This window comes from Gallus gallus, chromosome 2, assembly GCF_016699485.2.
Source record: "Gallus gallus isolate bGalGal1 chromosome 2, bGalGal1.mat.broiler.GRCg7b, whole genome shotgun sequence".
In the NCBI taxonomy this organism is placed as follows: Eukaryota; Metazoa; Chordata; class Aves; order Galliformes; family Phasianidae; genus Gallus; species Gallus gallus.
Genome location: NC_052533.1, coordinates 97403441 through 97431118, shown reverse-complemented (window position 1 = coordinate 97431118; position 27678 = coordinate 97403441). Strand labels below are relative to the sequence as shown.

The 27678-nt window shown below is 37.7% G+C and overlaps 1 protein-coding gene across 3 annotated transcripts in view; it reads right to left on the bottom strand.

Annotated features, from left to right (window-relative positions):
* The window catches only part of PIEZO2 (piezo type mechanosensitive ion channel component 2), a 395935-nt gene that overhangs the window by 213868 nt on the left and 154389 nt on the right, over window positions 1–27678 (bottom strand). For all 3 annotated transcript variants that reach the window (XM_040696651.2, XM_025147821.3, XM_046938004.1), the window contains one exon: window positions 26473–26568. In XM_040696651.2, the coding sequence (XP_040552585.1) occupies window positions 26473–26568 (96 nt within the window). The remainder of the gene's footprint in view (window positions 1–26472; window positions 26569–27678) is intronic.

Sequence of the window (27678 nt, the reverse complement as noted above, 5' to 3'; positions counted from 1 at the left end):
GAGCAATGATAAAACAAAATGTTAGAGCATCACTGATGTTTTCGGATGTTTACTGTCTGGCTCATTATATCAATGTGAAGATTCCACCAGGAATTACTTGTTTTCAGAAGGTTATTACTGTACTAATGTCAGGATCTGGCAAGTGAAAAACAAAACAAAAGCCAAAGACAGTCATAAATCACTCAGTCTTTGGCTTCTCCTATACCCCATTCAGTCTTCTATGATATTAGATATATTTTAAATGTGGATTTCAATACTTTGTCTTGACCTTGTAGCAGTTCTACAGTTAATGGTTTAGAACATAGACTGCCATTATCAGGTTACAGTTCCTTTGCTGATGCAACAGTCTTCCCAAAACTACTTCCAGTAATAACATCTCTATTTGGCTTACCCTGATTTAGCCCTTTAGCATAATTACTTCTTATCATCAACTCAATCTAACATTCAAAATTAGCAATTGATTTGCACATTTTGCAGACAAATAAGATGAACCAAAATCAAGTTTAGGTAGAATGCATTCTTCCTTCCACAGAGGCAGAGGTGGTAAGGGGATAGCATAAAAAAATGTGAAGTTGTCCACATTAGCCAAAATTTTTTACAAAAACTCTAAATTGCCAAAACAAGATTTCACTGCTGCTTACCCACATTTAAACAGTTTACTATGAAGACTGTACACAAAAATAATGCATTTTTACATTTTAAGCAGTCTCCTTTGACCTTTTAATGGATTCATAGATATATTTCAGTGCCTGTCCTTTTGAATAGATAATTAATACTCTGTCACTCTGATTACTTGCCTCACTGTCTTTCACAGTGATAAGTAAATACTCATCAGAACTCCATCTACACAGAAAAGCTCGAAAAAAAGATCAAATGTGTTGCAGCACCTAAAATTTCTGCATGGCCATAGTTAACTAGCTTGAAAATGTCTTATTGAAGCTTAGAAGAAAACAGTTCCCAATCTGTTCAGAGCAATCCAAAATAAACCTCACATATATTAAATCAGAGTGCTCACATGGGGATCTACAGATTTAAATCACAAAACAAGATCTTTGTTTTGTAGTTGCTTTAGAGCCAAGCTATAGTTTTGGGGTCGAAGTATTGGGGATTCAAGTCAGTGACTTCATAGTTGAAAGGCTGAAGGCTTGGATTCATCTCTGATGAGCTTTCTGTAAAACTAAATATCATAAACCAAACTAATGTTTTATTAAAAGCGTCGAGGAAAAAAAGTTTTCTTAATGTGAAACCATCTTATTAACAGAAATCCCAGTACTGTGCATGCTATCTTGCTCAAGATCCCACAGACTTTCATGAAGCCTCTTCTTGTGTAGCTAAGTTTCTCTCAGCTGAAATGAAACTGCCTCCAGGACAGCACATGAGAGTTATCTTGCAAATCAAAGCAACACAACACAGATCAGTTGAGCCCCTTTGAGGGAGCCCTACTGTCGGTAAAGTAAACATAAACTTATCAAGAGTTTCCTCTACATAATAAGTTTAATAACATGTAAATATTCTATTAATGGATAAGTTGTCAGGAGGGAATACTCAAAATCAAATGCTCTGTTTCAACAGTCAGCTCAGACCTTTTGTTTTGGAGTCCTAATGGTTTTTTCTTTGTAGTTCTTCATGAGTTCTTAGTGGTTAAGTAATGAACTTGACATCTGGTCAGTCAATTAAATAATGGGAACAGGGACTAATGGCCATAATTACACAACCATTTCTCACAGGTTTTAAATAATGCTCAGGAACTTGGGCTAACTTTTTTGTTCTCCACTCTTCTATTTCCACACCATCTCTGTCCTATCCACGGCTCAGCTCTTCTGACCCTTTCCTCTCTAGATCCACAGGCAGACTGCTGTGGAAACACCTGGGCTCCTTCTGTGAGGGACGGGCATGTGAGAGCACTCTGTCTTCTACACAGCAATTAATTTGTCCTTTTAAAATTAATTTAAATATTTATTGGTTTAAGCTGCCAGTTTAATTAAGCATTATTTGTGACAGCTCCAAGAGTTGAAATTCTGGGGCTTCAGAATGCCTATGCCAAAATCCATTCAGCCAAATCACATTTTTTTGATCACTGCCAGCTGAGTATATAGAATTTGGCTCTGAAAAATAGGCCAGAACCTGTAACACTGCACCACATGCATATGAAATGCCTGAAGGTGCCAGCAATATGTACTGCACACAGCTTGACTTTACACAATGCATATGTTCAAATCACCAGATCTGGACTTGGAGTAACACTCCCCCCTTCTCGAAATTAAGCCAGAAAGCGGTTCTTTTCTGTTGTGGTTACTGTATCTGTTTCTGTCCTAGCAACCTTAGGGTGCTCTGAGCATTCCCACAATTACAACCTAGGTTTATGCATGTTTGTGTATATGTAAATAGGCACTCATTCTTACCATTCCACACACACAGTTAAATCAGACACATCTCTTCAGTCTGCTTTTCACGCTAGATTGCAACATCCACTGTAGCATAGGAGTTTTCACACCTACTGTCCCAGAGAAATACAGGGAACCATGGCCAGAGCAACCCAGTTCTGAAAGAGCCATGGAACCACTACAAAAAAAAAACACATTAAAGGAGCATTGTTAACTTCTCAGGATTTCCCTCCATGCCAGTTTTCACAAGTGACAAATGCAGATACACTCGAGCAATGCCATTTATAAAACACCTGATTAATGATTGGATTTTCTACCTCTGCCAACGTTTAAATTCTGAAAAAGGACTGTGAGGCAAATGAGACCCTTCCGTGTATTTCTTAAAGTACATCATCCCCAAATAGCAAGGCGAACGAAGGCATGGATGATTAATACGAAAAACAATTACAGCATCAGGAAGAGTTTACAAAATGGACCTCTCCCCTAAAGCCATCAACAACCGCCAGGTAGATTTAGACATGGACCATATGCCAGGGCACAGCTGCCCTCCAAAAGCACAGGGCACCATGATCTAAGTAATCATTTTTCATCTTTTTTTCCTTCAAGCGAGACTCACGGGATTAATTACACCGAAGAAGAAGAAAGGCAGCTCAATTTAAGTATTACAAATAGCACGTACCAGTGCTAACGTATACACACATGCTTATCAGTAAATGTTAAGTTAACCTAAATTACTGGATTATGATCATTTCTCTCACCAGACTGAGTGTACCCTGGAGGTACATTTATGCTGTATGTGCTGGCTAGCCATAACCTATCACTCAACAGCTAGCCCAGAGGAGACAGATTCAAGCTCCAAGAGACCAGCTACACATATCTATGCAAGCGTCACACCTCCAGTTCTATTCCTGCATTACGTAATTCATCCTCTATACCTTGAGGATCCTGTGAGAAGGAACAGAGCTGATCCCCTATTATTATTTATTCACTTACACAATTCTATCCACAGTAAACTGTACTACAGAGACAGACCAAGCCTTCTAGCAACCCTTCACCCTCTCATGCTCCAACAGCTGTGACTATGGTTCAAGGCAGGTGCCATCCATGTGGCTCTCCCTGGATTGCCCTGAGAAAGAAAACACAGCATGCAAAGACAGGAAAGGAAGAACAAGCTGCAGTTAGCTGTAACACATTTTCCAGGCTGGATGACTGGCAGCCAGGTTCGAAGGCTATACCATGAAACTCACTTTCTCACAGTGTCCATCTTGATGGAGGACAGACTTTAGCTCTTACGGATATTGATCCTAATGAAGTACACATGCTTACACTGCTGTTCTCTCCTGATTGTCTCATAAATTACATCAGCTTTCATTTCAAGTGTGAAACATGAAGTAAGCTTTCTTCTGTCAAGCAGATGGACAAGAACTGAAAAGATATAGCAGAAATGTACACCAGCCTTCACATGATATAGGGCTAACATGGATCTGCATCTTTAGGCAGAGCAGTAGCGCTGCCTAAAGTATCTCTAGCAAATCCTGCACATAAAGACAGAAAGATGAAAACTTTTCATGGATGGTGTCTGCTTTCTTTGGGACTTTTTTCACTGGAATGTCAAAATGCCACCGCTTTCACCCTAAATGTCAAAATCTCCGTTTCTTGGCAAAAAACACTCCAGCTTTTCTTAATGTTATGGTAACAGAAACCTGACAAGTTATCAGTGTATTGATTTTTATCATAAAATGTCAGGTTTTCTACAAAGACTATTCTGATCAGGGTGAGACTGAGAATACTCCACAAAACAGATGCCTGCATACATATAAATAGTTATTTACTAAGCACCGAATTAGTTAAGAAATTTGATAATCAGTTTTTTTCAGTTCAGTGAAATTGATTGTGCCATGCAAATGGCCTCCAAAGAGTTGCTCATTATTTGTCTCATTCAACAGACATGGAAATACTCGTTGGACATCAGGCCTAACAAATCTTTAAATCACTAGGGAATTATTTGCATGCTCCACTTCATTTGTTCAATCAGGGATAATCTACTGCTTTATGGCAGAGTAGTGTTTGTGCACCAAGCCCTCAGCTATACTACAGAGTCCTTAATCCAGAAGCATTTTCTAGAGCTGTGACACCTTTCTTAATATGCCAGAACATGGATCGTGAAATAAAACACTGGAACATCAAACTCCCCCAGTTAACAGACAGATTTTTCCACAGAGAAAATACATAAAAGCAGTATAGACCTGTAAGAGGGAGATTCATGTTAATTAACAGCTCTTTACAAAAAACATTTTCCACATGCAGATTTGCAAAATGGCAATTACCTTTCCTTGTGGCTTACAGTCCAAGCACATGCAGCCTCAGCCCATTGAAAAGAAGAATGTCTCCTGCACTTTGCCACTCTGCAAGCGTTCCAGCAAGCTGATTTTTTCCCTCCCACTGCTTATTTTTCCCTTTTTTTCTTTTTTCAATTATTTTTCTCAATGAGAACAAGAAGAACAAGTAACTTTAGAGAGCCCACCTGTTCGCACCTCGGTGACATTACTCTCACTTGCTCCAACCCCTATAGATGAAGAAGGTGGACAAGGCAAAATGCCCTTACTTTTGAGCACAGTACATGCCAAGGTAAAGGTAAACCTCTAACTCCATCTGTAAAACACACTCCACAATTACCAACAACCAAGAACAAAATGATTGTGGTTTCAGGTTATTTAGGGTAGCGGAATACGGTTCGGTTAGTGGCGATAAATTTGGCTCGTGTCAAACATGTAAGCAATTGCCAAACAGCTGTAAAATATATACTGTGAAATTTATTGAGAAGTGCTAACTTCCACTAAATATTTTTATTTGATTCAACTCTAATGATATTCACCACTGGAATAATTCTATTCAGGTCAGCATTGAGATAAGAGCTCACCTGACAAATGAGTTATCTTGATGTAACAGAAGAAAGAGAGCCACTGTTGATCAACATATAGAACAAGTGGATATTAGTCATGGAATTCAAAATACTCAAAGACATAATTACTCAGTTAGGAAGACAGAACAGACCCAGTGGTCTCTTGTAAAATCATATAGTATATTTTCTGTCCTCAAGAATTAATAGCTACAGTTAATACCATCTTTTATTTAAGAGATACCAATAACTAGCACTCAGAATATTCAAGTCAAGAAATTGATTCATGATGTGAATAAGCCACTAAGCAGAAGTTATCTGCCAAATCAGTTCTGAATATCCTGACTGAAAGACACTGCACTTCAAACAATAGAAATGATAGAGGCAGAGGTTGAACACTGAGTCAGGGATTCTTGTAAAGTTCCTTCAGTGATAAGTCAGCAACACTGCCCTTCACGGTCTTAGTAGCAGACTCTCTAATGCACAAGCAAAGATGTATTTCTCATGTATGAACAGAGATAATGGTCTATCCTTGCTTCTGCATTATCAAACACGGTACAGAAATGTGGAGAAATCAAAGGGAGATAACAGAGAAGACTGCTGCCCCAAGCACCAAGTTCCCTGCCTGCAGAACCATATGCATGTGCACAGGTGAAACAGCTCTAACTATGACATCTAATTCTGAGGTATTAAAGAAATACATAGAATCATGACTTGGCACCCAAATCCCATGGTTTCTAAGACTTAGGTGCCTTTTTACAAATCACCTGCGTCACCAAATTGGAGTCTATGTCATTAAGGAGGATACAACACAGACTTTATTCAGGAGTTAACACAGTTCTGAAGGCCTTGCTTCTGATTTTAGAAAGGCTTTACCACACCACCTGCTACTGACTCATGGACAAAACAAAAGTGGCATTAATGTCAGCAGCAGACTGGCTAAGCCTACTCCTTTCCCCACAGACTGCAAGTTTCTTTCCCTTTCTATGAGTCTGGAGAGAAATTACAGCAGTCTCTGTTTTCTTGATCTAGACCCAAGCCAGAGTTCACAGAATTTCTTAGGAAATCAAATGACAAAGAAATATCACCAGCATCAAAATGTTCTGCAGAAAAACAAAGTGAAGAATGTAGGAGATCTTACTGCGTGGTACAGGGTTAGATCCTCTGCAAGCATAAATCATCAAAACTGTTTGGACCATAACGCCTTACCAAAAATTCCCCCATTCTGCTATAGTTAAGCACATTTTTTTCAAGCATTTCTGCTTCAACTAGATGTTTATCATATGCTTGATTCTGTACTTAACTGGAGGCTCAGGCGATGCTTTCACTAAACTTGGAAAAAAAAGGGCATCAAGCCTCCTCTATCACACTTCTTTGGAATCCCTTCAGCTTCTTTCTGATTGTTCTTTGAGGTCAGGAAAAACAGCTAGTAAAGTAGATTTATACCTGCAATCAGAAAAAGGCTGAATATATATACGTATATAACATTCCTGTAGTTCCAGAACAGAGCTTTAAAATGTTAGGATGATTTCTTCTGTGGAAACCAACTCAGGAGACCTCTAAAGCAGTCATTCTTTTTATGTTCACGCTTCAGGGCTAGGAGCATGAATAAATTCAAGGTGGTATCAAAAAGGTAATGTTCATCCCCATCTTGCAACAGCTTATCATCAAGGAAGAGCACATGAAATTACAGATAATTTTAAAATGTAGTATAGTGCAGATTACTGAATACTCACTAGTATGGATGGAGTAAGCAATGCACAGAAGAAAATTTCTCATCATAGAATCCTTAAGGTCGAAAAAGACCTCTAAGATCATCTAGTCCAAACATCAGTGTTTCCTGGCTTACTGCTTACAAATATGAGTGTTTGGGCAAACTCCTAGGCTTGTGTTTATGTTAGAGAACGTTGGCAGGTCTATATCCTATGCTTATCTGTGAAACAAAGAGTTAGGATGATACAGTTTTTGACAACATGGTTGCACTTGCTTGCTAGGAGCAATCCACAATAAATATGTGCCCCATGGAGGTGAACTTCAGTGTTTATACTACTTTATTTGTACCAACCCAACTGTCAAAATAAGCATAATTTACCAAAACCAGACTGAGTCCCAAATTATACACCACAGAAGACAAAGATACCAAATACCCATCATTAAATACTTCCATGGTGCTTTTATAGCCTGAGGGAATTTTTACAATCAAAAAGTAAAAGAAAATAAAATGGAGGCATTCCAATAAAAATCTCTTCAAAGCAGGTATTTTACTTGTAGTAATTAGCAAATCAGAAAAGAGAGAAGGCTCAGTGAGCCCGCTGCCTGCTGCCACAGACCACCAAGTGCCAGCAGAAGGTCCCTGCATGCTTATCGCCTGCCTTGTGGCACACAGAAGCCTGTGCAGCTGGGTGCAATGAATTTTCATTAAATGACATGGCAGTTATTACTTCAGTACTAATTACTGCGGCACCAGAGGCATCAAAAACCATGGCAAAATTGCAGAAGCTGTGCCTGTGGCATATGGAGGTGAGTTGCTAGCAGGGCAGAGGGGGGTACAATATGTCTGAAGACCATTTTCTTGCTACTTTGATCCTCTTCTTCCACTGCAGCACGAAAATATCAAGACAGACTGCATGGACAGTGAGCCATAAAGCAGATGTGACCTGCTGAGAAGCATTGCTCTTTCTAGACAGCACTGCTTTAGCAACCAGGCTTCATAACCAAGATCAGCCTGCTTTGAGTTACTTGCCTAATTCACGTCACAAGAAATAGCTTCGCAATGAATGTTGCCGTGAAGGAGGCTCTGAGGGAATTTGTTGTTTTATTCAGCACTTCCTTTAAGTTTACCTTGCAAACAGAGGCAAATTGTATCTTTTTTTCTAAGCAGAGAAGCTGTTAATATTAAAAACAAATCTGAATCTCCTACTGAGACTAGTTTTTATTTTATTTTTTTTAACAGGAGCATCTAGTGAACCAAGACAAATATGTGAGGCTTGGTCCATGACCAGCAAAAACACATACTCTAAATATCAGTGGACTGCAAAGCAACCCTAACTTTTGCTACTGGTTTCGGAGTATTTGCACAGGACTTCAGCTTCATTCTATTATATTTTTTACCTAGAATAAGAGACTAAAACTCACCAAAACAAACCTCCCAATTAGAAGAGCCACTGTAAAAAACACAAATCCACAAAAGCAAAGGAACAAAAGCAGACACTGCAAGAGAAATTCAGCATAGTCTATGTATCCTCCTTCCTTGTGGCTACACATGACTTTAAGTGGAATACTTTTCAGGGTGGGAAGACTTCAGGGAAAAATCCACCTTGAAAAATATGGAAGAAAAAAGAACATGAATTATTCTCAGAAATCAATTTCCTGGGGAAAAAAAAAACACAACACACCTGATAATTGAAGTTATCTTGGTAGGAACACATCAGACCTATGCAATCTTCCTTTTAGATGAAGGCTGATAGTTCAGCAAAGTCTCAGTAAACACTGAAATAGTCTTAGTGGCATTGCTTCAGAACAACCATTTACAATCAGACTCCTTCCTTCTCTGGCCTTCAGCAGCTCTGTGGCTGCTGAGTGGCAAGGGCAATCTTTGTACAAGAACAAGGATCTTATTTGTTGGGGAGCTGCTCTTTTCCTACAGTAATACAAAACCTTATTGTTGTCTACATAGATATCGTATGTAATAATACATCCACTGTTTTCTGTATTTACACAAGGGATATTGAAAGTAAAGTCAGAAGAAAATGTCTACATATCTATGTGAGGACCACTTCTAGGTATACTAAGGTACTACTGATGTTTGGCAACCAAGCAGGCACAGCAGAAAGATGTCTTGTGCCTCTCCCATAGGTGTTCTTCATGCAAACAACCTAAAGCACAAACGCACATCAGCTATAAATATGCAGTTCAAATCATCCAAGCAACAAAAAGAATCCCTGCTAAGTGGTGAGTTTTACCATATCATCAACTTCTAGTAGATAAAATGTGGAAGAGAATATATTGGTCTTTGAGACCACAGCACTTTGCACACTTTTGCAATAACTTTTATAAATAATAATGACTGACAATACTTCATAGATTTTTTTACTATTATTATTTCCAATCTAAAATATATATGACAAACCTAGAGAAAAGAAGGAAGGCTGAGGGAGTTGGTTTTGTTCAGCCTAGAGAAGAGAAGGCTCCGGGTAGACCTCACTATGGCAATACAGTACTTAAAGGGAGCTTATAAACAGGATAGAACAGACTTCTTACACAGTCTGAGAGTGATAGGATATGGAGTGGAATGGCTTTAAACTAAAAGAGGGGAGATTTAGGTTAGATGTTAGAAAGAAATTCTTTACTGAGAGGGCGGTGAGGTGCTGGCACAGCTGCCCAGAGAAGCTGTGGTGCCCCATCCCTGGAGGTGCTCAAGGCCAGGTTGGATGGGGCCCTGGGCAGCTGAGCTGGTGGGGGGCAGCCCTGCCCATGGCACAGGGTGGGACTGGGTGGGCTCTGAGGTCCCTTCCAACCCAAGCCATTGAATGAAAAACACAGCACTAAGGGCAAGTATAACTGTCATGGTGGTGATGATGGCTGTAATAGACACTGCAGTGTTCTAGTATATACAACAGCTTTTCAGTAAGAGCATCTGAAACAGCACAGCAAAACAAAACGCTATTAAGGGCCAACATAAGATGAGGAGCTGGAGATACTATCATTATGATGAGAACATTTCTACAAGTACAAATCAATTGCATGTAGGGAGGACACAAAGAATTCACAGTTGAGACAATGGATTGAGGGCTGCCTGCTCTCCTCTAGCTTTGTGGTATGAGGTCTCTGGGGCAAATGAGTGGCAAATTGCAGCCACTCTCTGCTTTAGGGAGCACCCATGCTACAGAGAACAGCACAGAATAAGGACAATGAAGCCAAATTTCAGAGAGGAGCAGCAGAAGTTGCAGCAGCAGCAGAGAGTTTAGCAGAGTGACCCAGAGTGCATTCTGCATGGAACCAGGAGCCAAGCCAACCATCTTAATCCTAAATATATCCTTACACTTCAGTGCTGCTCAGTTAGTCTGATGGCATACTACATACGATATTTCTCCTTGCAAAATTTAAGACTGTAAAAGACTATAGCAAGATCTCAGAAAACGGAATGAATGAATTTTCCGCTTGACAGTATTTGCATGCAACTGTTTTTTTGTTTGTTTGTTTTTTCCCAGATGCCAGTATCTGCATCTGATTAAGAAAAGAAGAAAAAAAGTTAATAAACGCTTACTTCTACTTAAAAGCAAATGCTTTCATTATGGACTAAACTCCTTACTGAAGGCTTCTGTTTATCACTTTCTCTGTGATTACACTGAAGCAGACTGCTAGCTCTAAACAGAACTCAAAAACTCTAAACGAAACGCAAAGGCCATCACATAACTTTCTCATGGCTAACGTGAAAAATAATATTTAGCGCAACTATTCAAAACCAAAACACTCTTAAAAGAGATTCTGCTCTATGTTATCAGCTTCCGCAGTGGGAAGAGGAGTGTGCTTAGCTGTACATTTACATCTCTTTATCATGTTTGTGAATTGGGCTTGCTCTCGTGATGTTAATGGACCAATACAGTCAGAACATGATGGAGTTTATAGCACTGCCTATTAACTGAGCATTCTTCAATTTTACTGTAAAAATAATTAATCAGTGAATTATTAATTTATTATTTATATCTTATATTCTTATGGTTTTTACGTATGATTATGCATAAACTCTACTTGCCCATTTTATGCTTTCAATTTTGCAAGCAAAAGTACCATGCTCAAGAATATACTTCTAGTAATGTATAATTGTACAACAACTACTTTCTGGGGGAAAAAGTGAAAGTCTCAACACCATCCCAGAATGTTCACTGCCACATTTCTTTTCTATCTCTTCACTTTTAAAAGCGTTTCATATCTTAAGCTCTTCAGGTCAATTTCACTCATGAGAGATGCACACTTTAAAACAGGAGAGAACAAAACTAACTTATATACCATGTAAACTTTCAAATATGTTGAAACGCACTGAATCAGATCATCATTATGCTAAAGGTCACAGCAGTACACGGCTCATTCCAGGAAAAGTGTCCTCCTTCCCTGGCCTGGAGTTCCCCTCGCTGAGTGCCAGAACACAACGACCCCAGAGGGGCACTTCAGTTGATTTCCCATCCTTCATCCTCTGGAGAGGAGGAGGGAATGCTGAGATCCCACACCCAGCAGCTGGGGAGAGGACACCACAGTACCACCTTGCAGAAGCAGCTCCTGCACCAAGCTTCTCATCATCCCCCAAAGCTGTTGAAGTCTGCACCAAACCCAAACAAGCAACAATAGCAAATCACTCAGTGAGATATATATATATATATATATATATTTTTTTTTTTTTTAAAGCTGATTTTCCCCACTCATCCCAGCACTTCAGTATGCATGAGGACCAGCCAGCAGGGACAGTGCACACCATTCAGACAAAACTATTTTAGCGTCAGCAATATCCAACATAAACTTTGTGACTTTGCACAACATTCTTCTACAGAATAAACTCAAGCTGTCTGCCAGCAATAACCTATACAGTGATGTGGTATTAGCAGAAACTTGGAGGCTTCGGCTGGGAGACAAACTGTCAACCAACCGCTAATTGGTTTTTATGACGTGACTCATAGTTTAGCAATTTCCCAGAATTTAATCACAGTGCACCCAGAAAGATCAATTAAAGAGCAGGCTCAGAGTTTGTGAGAGCCCTGTGTGAGGCTGGGGAAGGCAATGACCTCAGCAGTTTTGCCACAGAATTTTATGAATGAACAAAGAAAGGATTTAAAAGGTAAGTTAAATTAATCTTGTGTTTCCTTGCAGACCCTATCATTGTTTTTCTAAAGGAGCGAGCTTTTTAAATGAATGGTTGAGATTGAAGGATTGTGTGTTGCGGCTACTGCTTATTTTACAACTTCATTTACACAGGTGACCATTATGTGTGTGACTTGAATTGCTCCTTTATTTTCTTTATTTTTGGCTTCTTCTTTTATATCTCTGTCTAAAAAAAGGGGGGGGGGAGGGGGTAACAGTAGGAGTAAATTCCTTTGGATTCTTGTACAAGTGTCATATCACATTATCGGAATTTTCAAAAAAGAAATAAACCATTATTAAAACAGTCCTAACAATGGCCCAACACAAAAACAGAGAAAATGCTATTGTGGCTACAAAATCCTACCATGTCCATTGTCTCTTTACAGCTTTTCAAGCTTTCGCCCTCAGCCTAACACAATGAAATCTGTTATCCGTGCTTCTGCTTTCCATTGCAGATTTTTTTCAAGAACTGGATGAAAACCACAAGAACATATGAACTCTTCTTTTTTCAATTCTGAAAAGGTTTTGTACAAACTGACTTAGTCTGATCAGTTTTACTCATTAATTTCACTGTTCTGAGCAAGTTAATACAGGGCTGTTCCAAAAGTAATGCCTCCTTTTTTATGATCTTGGCCCACGACATCAGAGGCAGATGGTGGTACAGCAGTAGCGGTTGAACCTTCCCACCAGTATTCCATTACATCTTGTTACCATGTGACAGATGGCAGCAGAGGGGCAGTCTGACACAAAGGCGTCTGACATGGAAGTGCTGATGAAGCAAAGGCGCGTCACTGAATTCCATGTGAAAAAAATGGCACCCGTTGACATTCATCAATGCTTGCTGAACATTTATGGAGACCAAATAGTGGATGTGAGCACAGCGAGACAGTAGAGGGGTGTATTCCTGCAGTGGTGACAGTGATGTGAAAGACAAGCCATGTTCTTAATGGCCATGCACAGCTGTCACATCATGAAATGAAGAGCATCTTGATCAGCTCATCTCCACAATTTGGCAAACGGGGGCCACGTCAAAAACTAATGTTTTGCAGCCAATAATTTTCTCTATCAAATAACATTACTGTGCTCATTGTATCTTTTGTAGTTTCCATGGAAAATAAATATGAGGCATTACTTTCAAAGCAATCTACATACAATACAATTCACAAGAGAACTGCACAACTATGATGAAAGACTTACTGCCTCCCTCTCTGTTTTTGTTTAGCCAAAAGCTCTTATTCACTGAGAGTTCTCATAAATGGAGATTAAATTTATTTTCATGCTCAAGCTAGGTGAAAAAAGATTACGTTGAAATGGTCTGACAAAGTGCGAGTTTTGGAGATATAGTAACATTCATTGTGATTATTTCAACTATTACTTAAATCTTAAAACAAGACAATGTAAAAGTGATGTTTCCTTAAAGTAACAATCAGCAGAGTCATGCATGTTACACGCTAAAACATGAGGAAAAAAATAAAAGGAGACTTGTAGATCCACTTACTCTGAAAGAAAACACGGGAGTATACAAGTTGGTGTTTAGTGCCTAAATGAAAATGTTTTGTAACTTCTTCAAATAAGACTTCAGCTCCTGTATTGATCAGACATATATTACAGACTTATTGTCTCGATACCGACTTTTATGATAGGAAGATGAAAACCTAGGGAATGGGAAGAGAGGAGGAGGAGGAGGAAGAAGAGACTATAGATCTCTGGAGCTGCTGCTAGGATTTTACATGATTCACAAACCTGTTACATGGACATGTCATATAACTCAGCAAGAGAAAGCCTTCAGCATCTTGAAATTCTCCCATTTTCTCAGATGAATGCAGCAGCCACTCAGATGAGAACATCAGGAGCTGAAACAGCTCCATTGTATGAGAATAATCAAATATTTAGGGTGAGGGATTTGAAGGAGAACAGTAGGAATAGCAGAGAAAAGCGCTGCTGGCCAAGCGCTCTTGGGATACAGGAGAACCAGATTCAGGTCTCTGCTCTGAATTAGAACAGGATGTTAACAAATCTGCTTGGGTTGGATGCATCTTAGAGTTCTCCATTTCATCCGGAGGCAGAGCAGAAATATGTGAGTAATGAGAAACTGCACACCTAGCTCTGCATCTGCACCAACAGCTTCATTTTCAAGAGTTAACAGCTCCCCCTAAATCACATTAAGACCAGAGTTAAAATGCTAATTATGGAGCATGTGCATATTAATTTTCTGCTTCCTTCTCTCCATAAGTAATGGGAATGCTTTTAAATGCCGTTCATTGGGTTTCTTGTGAGCTTACTTGGTTTCTTAATATATTGCAGGGCACTTCCTGCACTGCTTACAGAAGCAAATTTCCCACTGCTAGTGAGTGTTTTCCCTGAGTAAGGTCAGCAGATTTGGTCCCAGGGGACTGAACTGATCTTCCAGCTTAGCTACACTGAAGATCCAGTGGAAAGCAAAACAGATATAATTCTTGTTTAAAATTTGCTACTATATTGTGCTCTTCTCAGACACACCATCCAACACAAACAACTAGGAAATGTTTGTTTGTAATAATCCTTTCAATTAGGGTTCTCATTACTGTGAAACAGCTGCTGCCTACAATATATCTTTGTCAGGGAACTATTTATTTCCCAGAAAACATTTTTTTAGTTTTTAAGACAGATGCAATAAAGCAGATCCACGGAAGTAGCAGAAATCAAAGCAGAGAGCAACAGCTGACCAGCTGAACACCTTTGCACTGAAAAAGAGGTAACTTCCATGAGACCCCAATTTATTCTTCTGTGATGGAAAAGAAAAATAAAGTTCATCACGATGCCAGTGAGCTACGCCCAAAATTGCAGTATCAGCCTTCATGTGCACATCATTAAAAAGAAAGCACACCAAAAACCTGTCCTCCTGCTGATCAGTGGAATTTGCACAGGCGCTTAAAAGCCTTTCTGAATGCCAGTGTGATTAATATTAGATGGACAGCCCCTAGCTTAATGACAGACTCAGGTAGGGCTGTTGGCATGTCAAGACAAACGAATCAGCACCGTTACTGCTTTCATTTCCACACATACATGCTCACATCCCCTCCCTGAGCAGCCTGCTGCATGCTATCTATTTATTTTACTATCAAGTCCAACACACAGTAACTGTCACTGGAATATAAACAGTAGGGACAAAAAGCATTATCATGAATAATTTAATACATGCATTTTGAGTGCTTCTAAATGAGCAGCCTTCAGACTCAGTCTCTGTGATTTCAACTCCAGGCAGCTTGCCAACAATTCAGACAACAGCAATAAGAGGAGGAAGGAATGTTCCTCTTCCACCTGCTTGCTCCTTGTGGCATGAAAACCTCTGCCATCAACTGTATGTCTCTTACAGTGACCTGCAGTTAGGAATGAAGAAAGCAGGGAAATCAAGAGGAGCACACTCAGGTGATAAGCCAGGTAGTTCAGGAGGTGCCCAAGAGGACCAGAATACTTACATCCAAGACCAGCACTGTATTCCTATCTTCAGTCCCCATCCTTTGCCCATGATGGCCAGACAGATTCTCAGGCTGAGGAAGGTATCATGTACCTACCACCTACACAGGCGTTTCTCTAGATACAGTTCAAGATGCCAAGTTCAGTGTAGTACTAAATATTTTCAGATTACATTACCATTACAACTGGTAAACATTCAAGAATCTTCTAGTTAACTCTTTTACTCTCAAAAGCTTATTAAAAAAATAAAATAATAATAATTATAAAAAAGCATAAATAGTGTCTATGCACTATGCTCTCCTGGCTTCTTGTTCATAAACTTACTACCAAGGGACAACTACAGGTCAGTGCCCCAGCACAACACTAGCTCTGTGCCCACAAAAACAATGCAGCAGTAGGAGCACCAATCAATGCATAAGGTGATTTAGATACAAAGCCCTGATCTCCAAACATCTTAAATCAGACAATCAACAGGGAGAAGGGAAGGCAGACCACTTCAAGAAAAAGAAAAGAAAAAAGGATACAGCACTCGTTTAGCAAGGACTATCTTTGTGAGGAACACTATGCCATGAAAGCAGAACATCGATCACAAACAAGTAACAGGAACCTAAATCACTATTCAAGACTCTACAAATTCCTAGGTATTCAGACTCTGGATTCAAATGCAGCAGCAGAATAAATAGGAATGGCTGCAGTGACTTTAAAAAAAACCACACTAGTGATCTCATTGGAATTCCACTCACCTACAGATCAATCACAATAATCAAAACACACCTAATAATTTACTGTCTTCTTCTCCTCTTCCTTTATGACAACATAATAAAACACAGCTGTTTAGCATAACATGGTATTAGAAGTGAGAAAATGTGGGCCTAAAATGTGTTTTGTATTTTTCCTACTGCTTTATTTTCAAAATCTAAACGTAATCCTCTAACACCTCCTCTACCATAAATGAACCTAATAGTTCTGACTCTTGTACTCTTGACCACAGTACTGATGACTGCAATAATGCTCCAAAGTCTTCCAACACTGTCCATCATCTTAACCAAATCACTAGAAAGTTTCAAGCCCAGCACAACAGAACCTGCTAACCCCCCTCAAACCAACCGGGATGTGGGTAGCAAACAGACCTCAGACTGTTACAGTTTATACATGAGATTGTTAGAGACATTAAACAAAGGATTTTGGTAATGTGGGCTTGGAGGCATCAGCTAGATCACCTCATTCTACTTCCCTCTATGACAGATGACCACAAGATATAAACTGGAATATAAATGGACCGTATTCCATTTTAAACTGAGATGGTCTTCATGTTCAGTGTTTTATTAGAAGCTGACACTTAGGAAACTCCTAGCCCGTGGTCCACTGTATATACAGAATCGTTACACAGTGTGCCAGCATCCTTGTTCAACTGAATAAGCCTTTCTACCTTTCCACTATCTCCCCATTTAAACCCAGAACAATGATTTCCCCTCATAAGGAAATAGGAGAAAGTTATTTCAAGATACAAAAGAAAGAGGTGTGTTTAATTTTTTCTGTATCTTTAGCGTCTTTGTTTGCATGAGTCTCCACACAGTACTTCTTGACCCTTTGCGCAAATTCCCCTTATCAAAACATTATCTAGGTTATTTAGAACAAGTTTAAGAAAACTTTAGTTTAAGAAAACTCATTCTCATTTCAGTCCTTTTTTTTTTCCAACTTTCATATTCTTCTCTTCCCAATTTATTGGAAAAATAAAGTTTTCAAAACACAAATTCACAGCAGTTCATATGCAAGATTATGCCATCAGTCTTTGAGCATATGAGATAATATTTTCATTCTTCCATCTCACACTCTCTTTCAGGAAGATTTTTCAGCCTTTAAAACCTAAGCATTGAAAGTCCCTGGGTCTTACTACTGTCTCACGTTCAGCAGCACTCCTTTTTCCAGCCGCCTTCCCAGTAGGCACTCTTGCCCTTTTTCTCTTTACTTATTTACTGTTCTTATTGAGAACTGAAGCACACTGTTCTTTTGACCATATCTAGACAATGTTTAACTCCTATTCCATACTTATTTTACTACCAGCCACGCTTTTTCATTATTACATACGTTCATATATATGTAAAGAGCAGTTTTACACTTTGTTTCCATTTCCTTTGCAGGGTTTAAGTCAGCTTGACTTCTGGCAAATCTCATTTCATCATAAAACTTCCGGATCTCTAAGAAGCATTTCCTTTATAAATTACCCCTCCCTCCCTTTTACTCATTCCTTGCAAATTCTCTGTATATTTTTAATGATCTTTGTTGGGGTGGCTGGCCAGAAAGTTACGTCTGGAGTTCACCTCTAAGAGACACCTGTGCCTAAGATGGGAGTTCTAAAACTGTGTTTTTAACTAGAAAATGTCACCACATTGAATCATAGAATAGCTAAGGTTGGAAAAGACCCACAGGATCATCCAGTCCAACCATTCGCCCTTCACCAATGGTTCTCGTTAAACGATGTCCCTCAACACAACATCCAAACACTCTTTGAACACACCGGGGGGGGGTGGGTAGGAGTGGGGAATTAATTAAAAAGAGACTAGAAATCTTCACTATCTAGTTCCCTGAACTGATTTTGCAATTAAGGTTAAGAAAACTTAAAGGCTGTTTTTTGTTAACTTTGGATTGTAAGAATGATGATGACCAATTCTTTCTGACGATATTGTCCCTCTAAAACCAAATTTAAAAATAACACTTGATCTTCACAAGACAATAATTCTTTGCAAAACTGTCTGCAACAGGGAAAAATTTGGCCGTACAGCTATTAGGATCACTCATCTCCACTTTGTAGTATCCCATAACAATTCCACATTTGTTGTGTTATTAGTATTATGTGAAACCAGACAGATCTTACTAACCTTTTACTTTTTTTACTTTGGGGGTTGAATTTAGATGATCATTATGGTCCTTTTCAACCCAGGCCATTCTATGATTCTTGCAATGTAATTTTTACTTCTGAATGACTCTGTGGTAGATGTAGATCACAGAATGATCACAGATCACAGACTGGCCTGGGTTGGAAGGGACCTCAAGGATCATGAATCTCCAATTCCCCCACCACAGGCAGGGCCACCAACCTCCACATTTAATGCTAGACCAGGCTGTCCAGGGCTTCAGATGTAGACACATTCCTCCCGAGATACAGAAAAAGGCACATAACATAAAGCCAGTGAACAAACTAATATACACGTACCCCTGCTGGTCACAACCAACACAGACAGAACTGTAAGATTGCGCAAGCACTTGCATATGCAACAAGCTAAAAGAAGTGCATATCATTTAACTCAAGAGAAATTATTTCTTCAGAATTCAGAAAACAGAACAAAATCTTGAGTTTTGTTTCTCTGGTATACTGAGCACTATCTCCTTTCCAACAAAATCTGTAGACAGACTGATCAGTTCTAGGATTGTGGTATACCATGATTGTATGGGAACCGTTGAGTCACAGCCTGAACCACTGATTGATCACCTGAGACAAGGACTGGGTCAGCTGTGGGCGCACAGGTGAAGGCAGTTCACCTGTGGGCTGACTACCACTGGGGAAGGATCTCTTTCTGGACATCCCTCCTTTTTGGAGTTTTCCACCACAAGCCTACATCCTCAGATACAGGTAAGCATTCCTTCTCTGTTTCTTTTTCACCATGATAATCTTTCCAACTATAACACCTGTAAAGTGCCATCCTAACTGTGCTACTCTTCCAACTGTACACACGATACATACTCAATCCTATACTACATCCTAAAATGTTGCTATTTTTATATGATTTTTTTAAAAATCTGCTATTAAAATTTCATCATTCAATTGAATTTAAAAACATGTCACAAAGTTATTCAGAGTTTAAAATCCTTTCTCATCCACATTGAGCCACTATTAGATCCCAAGTCTGAGGAAGCGTGCCCATTCAGGACAGCATTCTTGTTAGTGCTCAGCTTCCACAGCTAGATCTAAATAACACTTTTTATCCTTGTCTTCCTCTAAATCATGCAGAAATTTCTGCTTATCCTTTAGTGGTATTAGCTGAGAGAACTGCTAGCTTAGAACAAGCTCTCATAATTTATTGTGCTGTTTCTAGATTAGATTCCATTTTTATCCTTTCAGCTTCAAACAGGAAAAGGTTTATTTTTTATTGCTTCCTGATATGGAAGATAATTGACCAGTTTTTTTATTATTTTAGCACTTCTTCAAAGAAGAAGAAAAAAGACACACTTGAAAACTAACTTTACAAGCTGTGTAAAAATAAAACGTTGCCAGCACTCCCATAACAACAATGATTATGAAAATAGGACACGCGATTCAATCAACCACTTAATGAGAATCCTTGTTTACATTTTCTTTTGTGGAAATGACAAAGTAAAGCAACCCAGAAACAAGAATCAGCCCTCTTGGATTGGAATAGCCTACTTGGGAACAGCATTACAAAGCAGTGATAAAGGTACAAGTATTTTTTATCGTATGCAATAACATAAGACATGCAAGAGTTCTGTCCCCAGTGCTGTCAGTGCAATACTTCTTATGAGCACACTTTCAATTAATTGGAGAGATTTTTATCTCATTTCTTAAGAAAACCTTTTGATATTAAATAGCTAGAGAGCACACGGTATCACTAACAGTTTTCTGGCTCAGTAGATGCAAGAGGATTTCTGAAGTTTGTTAATTTAAAGGTATTGCTTCATTTTCACTCATCCATTTCTAGAACTTCCATGTATAAGTACTTCAGGATTTGGCCCATGGATTATAAATAACGCACACCATTGTTCCCTCCCAAGAGAATACTTATAATGTTGGAAGTGAAGAAACCTAGCTGAGATGGACTATTTTCAGCCAAAGGATGTTTATGTAGCAGCCTGGCATGCATCCATAGGAAAACACATGCTCAATCCAGTAGAAACCCATTTTTAATTGCTGAAAAGCATTTTCTGAGTTATAAATAAATCTTCATACCAATTCTTTGGGCTTCTACAAAGACACACAGTAAGTCTAAGGACATCTTAAACAGCTTTCCGCCCACCATAATAGACAGTCAGCATCTCTATTATTGCCCAGAGTACTTTCTACTGAGCACTTAAGGATAACAGGTAATAAATCATTTTTGTAATAAAGGAATAAATCACTTCTGTGGTAAAATATGGATGATGGCATTCTTGAAAGTATAGAAACAGTAAATACAAATGGAAAAGGGTCAAAACTCAAGTGGTGCCAATCAAAAACATGAAGAATTTATTGAAATATGATTTTAAAACCTAACTAAAACATTAAGCCTATCTTTCTCCTTTTTTAGTGTAGCTAATTCCTACATTTTAACTTACAACAATATTAGAGCATGATAAGCCTTCAGATGTACAATTGACTGAATTTCTTTTCAAAGCAGTCAACAGAAACCTTGTGAGCATACTTTCTTTTTGAAATCAGAGTTGATATTTCCAACCTATGAATTCATTCTTCAATGCATACAGCTTAATGAAACCAGAATGCCTGAAAGATCCAAATTAGCTACAGTATTCAAATCCTACTAGTAATGCTGCTGGAAAAACAGTTAGCATTTCATTCTTTGTGAATATACCTGTATATAGCTTTAAATATCAAATTTACCATCAATAGGACAAGATTTTTATAGAGCTAAGGAGGTAAGTGAATTTTGTTAAAAAAATCTAAATATAGCTTGAAATCAGCATTTTAGTCTTGGGTGTTTGGCATTTATTTAGTAGATAGTTGGGATTTTTTTTACTTTTTTTTCTGAAGTTATTTTCAATTGCTTTCTGCATATGTGCTTTGGGCAGCAGTTCTTTTGCAAGCAATGTTAAGTAATTCTTGAAAACTGAACTGGATGTCTGCTCTGAAGCAGGTGTATTTTTGTAGTACAAAACATGCAACCATGAAGTGCAAGCATTTACAATTTGGAGTTTAACAAAAAAATTTCTCTTTCATGAGTATCACATGGCACTGTTCACTTAAATTCCCTATCTTTTTTTTTCTAAAAATCTCAATGTCATGTAATGTAGATGAGTTTTAAAATTGAACTTGAATTAAAATTGATTTAAGATATTTAGACTCAGTGGATGTACAAACGGTCATCTCAGAACACCATCACAAGAAGCCTACTATTCAGGGGCTGTGTAGGTTGACCCTAAAGTTACTGTTAATAATAAAGTTACTGTTAAAGTTTAGAAAATTAGTGTAACTGAGAGTAAATGGTCTGCTAATAAAACAAATGCATTAAACTGTTGCATATGCATAGGAGAATTTTTGACATACGTAAATCAAAATTATGTTTGCAGAAACATTTTTTTGCCCTATTCATTTGGATCAACACAGTGTTGAAAACTCTTGGATTATATATGGAGATCTAAATTTGTCAGTGTAGCCCTCTTAATCTTACAATTCTATGCAGATTATTCCAGATCAGAAGCCCTTTCATATTTGCAAAAAAAAAAAAAAAAAAAAAAAAGTCTCCTATTTATTTACTATTGTTTCAAAATTACTCAAAATTATCCTCAATTAAAAATTATTTTAATTTGGATTTTTCATTAGTTGATCTACACATTTTCAAAACATCATTCTTACTGGTATGTGTTAAATTAATATTTTTAGTACAGAAGAGAGAGTCATTTTGTTATGCCAAGTATTACCTTCATTCAGAAGAAGTACCATTTCTTTTCCACTAACCAATCAGCAAAATCTAGTCTATACCTGAAATAAAGTACTTTTTTTTCCTAGTTTATATACATACTGCCTGGCTGCAGTGTCTTATTGTTATGTCTTTCATGTCTAGGATACCAGAAATAAAGTTAACGTGACTAAATACATGTAAACTCACCTTTATTACAGAAAAGAATTTAAAAAAAAGAAAAAAAGAAAAGCCACATAGAGGTGTTATGTAGAACTGCTAGATTGCTAGGTTAATTACATAACAATTTAAATCAGAAGTTGGAAAGTAGGATTTTATACAGCTTACAGTCTGTTTTCTCCAGTGAACTAGATAATCAATCAGTGACTTATTTAGAGATCACTTACATAGAAAACCACTGCCCAAGTCACATGGCTTTACAATACATTCAAATAATTAACTGCCTCAGAAGCACTTCTGATCAGCAACCCTTGAAAAATTGATCTACTCAAGTTCTAAAGTACTTCTGGAGACAAAAAGATTATTTGCAATGAAGCCTTTTTAATACTTGTTTCATGGAGAATAATACATTTTGCTTTTTAGTCATCTTTGTAATCACTGACATCAAGGATTACAAGTAATAAAGCTTAACGAGGCAGTTAACCAAATACATTTTCAGCTGCACAAAAAAGTTCATGAATACAATTTCCCATATTCAGCTAGATCTATGGGCAGTTAAGTAACACTTCAGAAAACAGCATGTTCAGCTAAAACTCATAACTCAGAGTTTAAGATCTAACTGAAGGAGGTGTTTCCTTTACTTTAAAAGAGGTGGGTATTTTAAAGCTGATATACTGATCACATACATACAGGAGGCTGAGCCTCTTCCCCACAAACAGGGATTAATAAAGTTTTATCTTAGTAATTATACTTTTAAATGATATTAAATATTGAAGAAAAAATAAATAAATAAAACCCACAAAACTTACTATGATTTAAATACTAACCAAAATGTTTCAGAGAAGATAGAATTTTTTTCCCCAGTGTATCTAGCCATTCAGGTTTCTTACAAAACAAAAATTAACCTAGGTTGATATCATCCATTTCAGACTGTAACTACAGAGTTTATAATTGTGTACTATAGTTTCTTCTCTATTGAGAAAACTCTAAGTGCAATGGATAGAGGTTGCATAAAATCAGTAACTGCTAGATTTAAGGTGATGAGTTGAGAAGGCAGATAGAAGAGCAAGAGGTAGGAAAGTTGGTTGGAGATTGTGACTGTAGAGTTGTGCAAGCCAGAAGAAGACAAGGAAGAAAAACATTCATGAAGGGAAGACCAGAAAACTCAAAAGATTTTATTTATCTATTTATTTTTTACATAAGACTTAATCAAAGGCAACCAAGGCTTCAGGAGAAACAATGAGTTAAGCAAAACAGAAATAGGAGAAAAGACCAAAAATATTATTCATGTGAATGAAATGGAAAGGATTTAAAAAGAAGAAGAAGAAAAAATACAAGTATAATATATGGCTACACAGTGGTTTTGTGCTCCTTTGTTTTTGAATGAAATTTGTTTTACTCAACTTTTGACTCTTTGATTTAATGGTGGTTTGGCTGGTTTTAGTTCCCTTTTTGTTTTCCATCCTCTGGGTATGAAAAAAAATCCTTCCACATTTTCTAGAAAGATTCACATACACACACAGAATTAAAAAAGGTAACGGTAATAGTGGCCCAAAATGGTCAAATTCAGACATATTGAATTGACTCTAAAAAAGAGAGTAAGCATGTCTCTACACAATTGTTCTTGGCATCTAAAAAATGGCTCTGTTTGTCCTGTCAGTCACTTTCTGTGGTAGAGAAGGGGCAGCAAAAATAAAACACACAAAAACATGGTAACTGCACATTAACCAGGAAGCTGCACCCAAATTCCTCAGCGGACGCTTCCCTCTCATCTGTCACCTTCAGCACTTTTAAGAGAAACTTTAGCTCACAGAACTGTAAAAATGACTGACAGCCTTACCTAGAGTGGAATTTCCTACCTTTTATGCTTGTTTTATTTATTTTTAGCTCTATTGTTACTGGCCCAAAGTAATACTGGATACTTACACAGTCAACATCAGCTACACCTACTCAGTTGGTACAGGTGCTGGCCCAAAGTCAATACATTAGCTTCTTAGACTGATCAATAGCAATGGGGTGTAAAATGATGTGGGGAAGTAAAAGAGTATGGAAAGACATGACAGAAATCCAGGAATTAAGGTATGAAATACAGATGCTAAGCAGATCTCTTTCACTCCCGTACAGTAACACTTCACAATGATGGCTCCTTCAAATAGGGGTGAGATATTTGAACTCCATAGCTAATAGCCAGATCTCAAAAAAGCCCTAGTTCTCAACTTATTCATAATTCTGCCAAGACACTTAAATGCTCTAAGACTCAAAATTTGGTCTAATTCAGATTTATCCCCGTCATGATTTTTATTGGTATTCCATATCATAACATCATGCTGTAAGCTCTCAGTGCAAGGGGCAGCTGTAACCAATTGTTGGAAATCTGACTTAGATCTATCTATAATTCATATCCCATTTATGTATAGTAATAATAGTACTAGGAGTACTATTACCTTCATGCAACACTTTGCAATTCTTTACCTTAAGTTCAGGTGTAGAGACTGTATAATCTACATTGCATATACTTCTGTCAGGTAATACTAATATAATCACAGGAAATAGTTATAAAGTAAAACCAAAAAAAGAATGCTAAATGGGCTAATTCAATACAGATACTCGTCTAAATGAAGTAAGCCTGTGGCAGGATATAATTTTGGTTAGTTTTTCAAATATTTAAAAAAAGGATCTACATCTATCCTAGCTAAAATAAACGAAAAACAGTGAGTCATCACAGTTAGGATAGGTCTGCACAGCACAAATCTAACTCTGCCTTGCTTCTCCCTGCAAGAACCTGGAGGTGGTCTTTCTTATACAGCACCCCCTTTACATAGGCCAGGTAAAAATCTGTACTGATAGAAACCTTATACACAAACAGGTGGTTCTCTTTATTTTTCTGTCCATCCTACTTATGCTAATGGTTAATGAAAACAGTAGTAAAAGTTGGTACAATATAAGTTATTATTTCCACTTGTGAAAATCAATATTGGTACTGCCACTATACCACATATTAATGAATAGTTCATAAGCTATTTCTGAAACTTCTCCTTGTTTCTCAGTAAGAAGGAGGACTACTCACAGCATCACTCTAAAACAGAACAGATTCCACAAGAACTCTTCTCACAGAACTCAAATTTTTGTACATTTCTTTCCTTAGGGAAACAAGATCAATGTTTATATTCGTATGCATGATACAAAAATGGATGCTTAGAAGGAAGACTGCCTATTACACTCTAGAAAAGTCTGGGGAAATTTTCTGGAATCCCAGAAGTTGTGGTTTATTTTTCCTTTTTCTTTAAAAGAAAAAAAGAAAAAAAGAAAAAAAGAAGGGTAAGAATTTCACAGAGGTCCAATAAACTCAGATGATGCTACGCTTAGAGTCTAGATTTTCCAATTTATTTCTTTAGGAAACTGTTGATTGAAATGGTAAAAAAATGAAAAAAAATTCCCATAGCAATGACATTGAATTTGTCAGTAGAATTATGGCAAAGTCAGCATCAGAAGTTTTTATGTCTTCTTTTTGTTGGTAGTGTCATGAAACTAGATTGTTTTCTAAGGGACATCATCTTTCACACCGTTTACATCAAAAAGATAAGTCCATTTTACTTTAGCATTGGGTGGTATTATTTTTCACTGTCGTCTGAATTAGAATCAGAAAAGCATGAACAAGAATGAATATGTTGCACTAGTACATTAAAATTCAGTCATCTGCAATCTCATTCGAGAGGCTACTAGGTGAGTAATATGTGAATACATCCTCACTGCAAATTCCCCTAACAGACTGCAAATCCTTAAGTTTCAATACTGTTACACACACATCTCTGCTGTCTTTCAAGAATTCACTTCTTTATGCAGACAGAAGGTGCCTTATAAACAGCAAGAATGTAATATTTGATAGAACTGGTTTCTGTCTTCATAGGTTTGTACAGTTGCTTTCATATTTACAATTGTAAAAGTCCAATGGGTATGTGACACATGGATGCTACTTGTCATCTCTACCAAAAAGAATTTATTATTTTTTCTTTTTGACTTTTGCAGGCACTGTGTTCACAACAGATCCTTAAAAATGAATCAAGGAACGTCTTACCTTGCATCGTTGTTTTTGTGGGTTCTGAAAACAAAGGAATGAGCAGTAGGTAGATGAGGTAGACAAAGGAGAGTCCATTGTAACGGAAAGCACAGGCTGTAAGAAAAGAAGAAGAACATACTGCTTAATCACAATAATATAATTTAACAGCATAGAGTAATCACAATTTGAATTTATTTACCATAGCAACTTTTCACCACTTTTAATATAATTTCTATGCAAGTCTTCAAATTGCTTAAAGTAAGTAATGAAATTAAAATTCTCTTGAAGTATTATATTAATAAGCATTTCAAGCTTAGCACTAGAGACTCAAGCTACAAGGACTTCGTATGGAATGATGGATAAAGTCAGTTGCCAGCTCAAAGTTTTACGTTCCTTATCTGTATACTCAGGAAACCATCCTCCATAGAAATATACAGAGATGCATAAATCAGAATTCATGGGCTCTCTTTAAGAATATACCAGTATTTAAGGCAAAGGATCAGTGTTTTCAGTCAGTCTAGTACCACCAGCAATAAATTTCTGAGAATAACAAACAAATAAAAATAACTTGGCTGTGACTTAAGTTCAGTACATTCCCTATTAGCATATCTTGTGTCTTGATCTCCATTCATCAAGAGTATTTTTTCCTAAGAGATTAGCGTTTTAAAAAGCTACTTTGCCACGGCAAAAAGCTATGATCAAACATACGTTTAGCAAGATAAAAGATTAAAAAACTGCAGTGGTGTAGTTACTGTTCTGCTTTGTGACTTTATTTGACAAATAATATGAATTCTTAAGTAGAATAGATTCATTTGTAAGGGACCTACAAAGATCATTGAGTCCAACTGACACATTACTATTATGAGCTTTATCCAAACGCCTCTTAAACATTCACAGGCACAGTCCACCAACCACCTGTCTAGGAAGCCTGTTTTTGTCTCTAACTAGCCTCTCAATAAAGATATTTTTCCTAATGTCTAGTCTGAACCTCCCCTAACACAGCTCTGAGCTATTCCCACACATCTTGTCACAAGATACTAACAAGAAAAGATGAGTGCTTCTCTCTCTGATTTTCCTCCCCTGTAAGCTGTGGAGAGCAAAGGTCACACCCCTTATCTTCAAGCTTAAAAACCCAGTGTCTTCAGCTGCTCCTCTTCATAGGGCATTCCCTCCAGCCTTTTAACCACCCACCTTGTTGCTCTTCTCTGGATGCATTCAAATATC